This window comes from Dendroctonus ponderosae, unplaced genomic scaffold, assembly GCF_020466585.1.
Source record: "Dendroctonus ponderosae isolate FM_Combo_2020 unplaced genomic scaffold, Dpon_F_20191213v2 Dpon_F_20191213_2, whole genome shotgun sequence".
NCBI lineage: Eukaryota > Metazoa > Arthropoda > Insecta > Coleoptera > Curculionidae > Dendroctonus > Dendroctonus ponderosae.
In genome coordinates, this window is record NW_026018165.1 from 18,101,341 (window position 1) to 18,106,527 (window position 5,187).

Genomic DNA, 5,187 nt, shown 5'->3' on the forward strand with positions numbered 1-5,187 from the left:
TTTCCAGTCAAATTTTTTCTAATGCTAGCAAATGTTAATCGCACTGAATGTAATCGATTTGAGTCGCAATCGGTTGTTTTGCTTCTTGTTGAAGCTGATCAATCGGATATGTTCGAAAATGATTGCAAGAATGTAGATACAATGTTGGTAGCAGAGGTTTGCTGAACGGTTATTTTTCTGGAACAGTTCCGGTTCACTTTGCGATTCGGTTCCAAAAGTAACATGTTACTTTTTTATTTTTTGCTGAAAAATTCGCAAAATTTGGAAAGTGGAACTGCGGTTCAGATTACACGTCTGGAACACTGTTACTTTAGTGGTTCCGTTGCTTGAGTTTGGTGTGTTTTTCTGGCGTTTAGGACTCACCAGTTCCACCAAATTAAACGTGTGTTTTTTCAGGGAAGGATTTTGTTGGGGAATACACTAATAAAACCACCCGCTAATGGTAATAATCATATTTATTGACAAAACGTGTTACAGATACCTAGTTTGAATTATCCACAATAAAATTTCGATTAAGTACAAAAAGCGTTGTACGAAATAAGTACAATATCACACAAGATTATTTAAGTTCCTATCTGGAAACATTTGCTGGAACCGTTGGGGGGTGATCATGAACTGAACAGCGCGAGTTTCTAATGTAAAAACTCGTCTGGCTTCGCTGGTTACCCCTTTATGGAGCCCAGCAAAGTCCTCGTCAATAACTGAAGGCTTTAAAGCGCGCTTGAACAGCAACAGACAAAAGTGGTCAGTTATTGCTTTTGGTTTCTTTAGCAAGCATGGCGGGCTTTTTGCTAAGTTTTGTCTGTCGTTGCAAAGTCCCAATGCGCCAAGTGAGTTGATAATTTGTTAATAACTAACTAATACTAAATTTGCAAAATACTGATAATTTTAAATTATATCCTACCTAACTACTAAATGGAGTACGCGAGAAGACTAAAAAAAAGGACAACCGGCGATTGGGGGCAAAGACAAAAACAGCTAACAAGTTTCTGGTTGCACAATGAAGCAACAAAAACGCAAAATATTATATGATTTTATACAGTATTTGCGATTTTTTTCAAATATGTGCCGCCAGTTGCCCTTTGTTTATCTTGGACTTTTCGGTACCGTAAACCTGAATACCAGAGACTTCGCATGTTTACGAAATCCACTGCGTATTTATTGTTTCTAGTTGTATCACAAAATGAGAATGAGCGGCCTACGTTGCAAAGTAACTGGAAAAATGTACAAACAATTTACATAAGCAGTTTCTTTCACTGTGGAAATCGCGCGCGGCCAAACACCAAAATCAAATAAACGATAAACGATCCTAAAATTAATGGTTTATACAACTGAAACTGATTTTTATTCTGGTTCCGCAGTGAAAGAAGCTGTAAAATTTAAAAACCCTATTAAACGTTAATTTATATGCATAATTTGATCAATCTTAAATATTCATGTTTTTCGAGGCGATTTTGCCAGACTGTTTGATTCGTCGAAGTTGCCCGGAAAGAACCGTAACTTATGGTGATGAGCATCAACACTGTCTAGGCAAAGTGGCCCCAAAAAAGGTTGACACCCGGACATGCGCACATAATTCGGATCACAAGTCTAAAAAGGTTTTCTTTTTGATATAGTTTGGAAGAAATCGTTCTTTTGGTCGGATTTTGTCGGTTGGAACCAACGAGATTTGGTCAACATTAGCTATTTTTCAGCCTAAAAGCGATGGATGATCACTAACTATTTAGTATTTGATTATCAGACGCACATCCACACTGGCCCTAATTGGGGGGCTTTCAGGCTAAAAAACATGTAGTAAAAAGATATTATGCGCAAAATCCCATGGGTGTGCAGGTACTGTATAAAATAATCACGCTAATATCACGTCCACTATAGTCTGATACAAGGCTTAAAAACTCCTTGGGCGCGACGCGCTTCTCACATCTCTAGTAAGAGACTCGGAGAGGGAAAAAAACAGCCAAAGTACCATTATTGCACCATTCAATGCTACTTGAGACACGAATTCGATTCGCCCACGGACTTAATTCGGAAAAACAACCGGTTTCGATTCCATTGACCTTTTGCTAGAGAAAGTGGAAAAGCTGCAACAAATGTCGCACACAAGGATCGTTTCAATCAGTCGCATATAAGAATCTACTTATTATACTCACTCAATATGATTATCTCTACAACAAATTCTACATATTTAAGGGTGTAGGATTTTGTACGCTTGCTTTACTTCCGTTCGACAATTTGCCTCAACAACCTCTTTCAATTTCCCATTGCATCATTTTTACTTCAATTACTAAGATTTCAGCCAATTTCAACTTTGAAAAAGAACAGATTAGTAAAGGAAACTCTGTGTTCCCAAAATTTGCAAGACGTGAAACATGTTCTTCTAAGTTTTGGCGGATATCGCTTGGCATTGGCCAAAAATCGCCAATTAGTCAAGTCAATTAGGCAAAAAACGATTAAGCGAGCGCGCAACGAATAATTCCTTGCAAAATCAGCGAACATTTGCGAGAATGCAATTTTTCGGTAATTTGAACAATTGAAGCGAGTTGCGATCTTTGGCGTGTGTTACCGAAAAAACCCATTTTCAAAAATTCGCCATTTCCAAATTAAAGCAGGTTGAGCAACCGATTTTGTTTCGCTCATGGAAGACACTTTGGGGCTCAACTCCTGAAATTTTAAAGCATATCAAGGGCTCAACTGATTTTCTAGAAATTTTTAAACTTGTTGCTGCATAGAACGGAAAAATTCCAAAAACACTAATTTTCAAAAATTCGCCATTTCCAAATTAAAGCAGGTTGAGTAACCGATTTTGTTTCGCTCATAGAAGACACTTTGGGGCTCAACTCCTGAAATTTTAAAATATATCGAAGGCTCAATTGATTTTCCAGAAATTTTTAAACTTGTTGGTGCATAGAACGGAAAAATTCCAAAAAAGCTTATTTTCAAAAATTCGCCATTTCCAAATTAAAGCAGGTTGAGTAACCGATTTTTTTCCGCTCATAGAAGACACTTTGCGGCTCAACTCCTGAAATTTTAAAACATATCGAGGGCTCAATTGATTTTCCGGAAATTTTTAAACTCGTTGGTGCATAGAACGGAAAAATTCCAAAAAAGCTTATTTTCAAAAATTCGCAATTTCCAAATTAAAGCAGGTTGAGCAACCGATTTTGTTCCGCTCATAGAAGACACTTTGGAGCTCAACTCCTGAAATTTTAAATCAGATCGAACTCTCAATTGATTTTCCAGAAATGTTTAAACTTGTTGGTGTATAGAAGGGAAAAATTCCAAAAAAGCTTATTTTCAAAAATTCGCCATTTCCAAATTAAAGCAGGTTGAGTAACTATTTTTTTTCCGCTCATAGAAGACACTTTGGGGCTCAACTCCTGAAACTTTAAAATCTATCGAAGGCTCAATTGATTTTCCGGAAATTTTTAAACTTGTTGCTGCATAGAACGGAAAAATTCCCAAAACACTAATTTTCAAAAATTTGCCATCTCCAAACCAGAGCAAGTAGAGTCCTGGAATTTTTCGACCTCATGGAAGACACATTGGGGCCCAACTGGTAAAAATTTTAAGGAAATCAAACCGTCGTTTAATTTTACAGAAAATGTTAAACTCGATGTTGCATAGTACAAAATATCCCCAAGCTACTCACTTTCAAACAGTCGCCCACTCCAAACCAGAGCAAGTAAAAGTCTAGAATTTTTCTGGGACTCCATGGACGACACCTTGGGGCCCAACTGGTGAAAAATTGAAGCAAATCGAGAAACCGACCAAATTTTCAAACATTTTGAAACTTGATGCAAAATTCTTCTAAAAAAAATTCGCCAACTCCAAAGAAAATTCAAGTGCAGCCCTGCAATTGATCGCCCTAATCGAGGACACTTTGGGGCCACTTTCAAAAGTGACCGTGTAAATTGTCGAGTTTTTTTCAAAGACGAAAAAACCCGCAACAAATTCTAAAACTGCTTAAAACTCACACTGGACTCACCTTAAAAACTGCGGAAAAAAGTTCCACCCGGTGGAACTTTGCTTAAGCGTCAGGTACAATTCGAAAGTGCAGGCTGTGCCAGGATCGCATTCGATCTTGGCGATCCTGGTGGATGGCAGGGCTCCGTAGGGCTCAAAAACCACATAAATGTGACACCCGCGCAGTCCGCAGGGTTCCGATTCCGCCATGGAAGATATATCGCGAGCCACCTGGAACAAACAGTCCAGATTTCTACAGTTTGCCTACTAAACTAACATTAAGAGGCCGCTGGGGGGACGAAGGACCAAGCTACTCACCCTTCGAAGCAACCCACAAGGCAGATGGACCTCTCCGCAGGAGAGGTGGCTCTTTTTAGCTGCGCGCAGCTCTTGGGCTAAGCGACGGGTAAGGGTGGCAACATTGAACACAACGTCTTCGCTCAGGGGTGTGTCATCGCCGAAGCTGGGAGTAGGCGAAGGTGGTGCCGGCTGATAATGTTCGGAGTTACAGAACGGGTCGTTCGGCCAGGTGTCTGCAAAAAAACACCAAAGTGTGACAACAGCTGTGTCCACTTCGGCTTCTCCACCCCCTAATCCGAACTTTTCGCACTCTAATCAAGCCTAGAAAAGGCCCTTTTCAATCCAGACTCGATCCAAACCAATCCGACTTCGACACTCATGAAGCCAGTTGAATAAAATCTAATTATGAGACGACAATAGATCTTTACAGTCCCGTTATCTCCCGCCCGCATTAGAAGATGCCTAATGCCATTGATGCGTAAGAGATTAGTTGTGCGTAGAATGGGGCCCTTCTGTGCCTCCTCTTTGTCCCGAATGAAATATTCCAAATATTCGGAAATGAATTCGGAACGCTTTCCAGATTGAGTTTTTGAGGCCACGCGGGCTTTCGGATTATGTATGCGGGGGCCCTCGTTGACGAATATCTTAAAATTAAAATGCCTGGAACATTCCTCCCCGTTCAATTGATGTGTTTTTTTTCTGTTCAAAACGGCACGTTTTTTTCACAGATGCCACCGACAAGCCGGAAATTTTCCATTGAGTGAGGAGGGTGTGAAAAGCAGATAGTTACTTGTTGAAACTAATGAGTTTTTCGGGTTTTTAGGCCGTTGTTCGGTAGAATTTCTTCTTGATGTTTCGCAAGCACGAGTGGCTTGCATCTTCAGAAGTGGTTTGCTTGAACGCTTACACTGTTCTCATCAGAAC

General features: G+C 39.8%; 1 protein-coding gene across 1 annotated transcript in view; it reads right to left on the reverse strand.

Moving 5' to 3' along the window:
• LOC109545384 (protein charybde) overlaps positions 1 to 5,187 on the reverse strand; it is a 12,366-nt gene that overhangs the window by 5,467 nt on the left and 1,712 nt on the right. Inside the window, exons 2-3 of the mRNA XM_019916048.2 lie at positions 4,282 to 4,496; positions 3,986 to 4,194 (exon numbers count right to left, since the gene is read on the reverse strand). Of these exons, the coding sequence (XP_019771607.1) occupies positions 3,986 to 4,194; positions 4,282 to 4,496 (424 nt within the window). The remainder of the gene's footprint in view (positions 1 to 3,985; positions 4,195 to 4,281; positions 4,497 to 5,187) is intronic.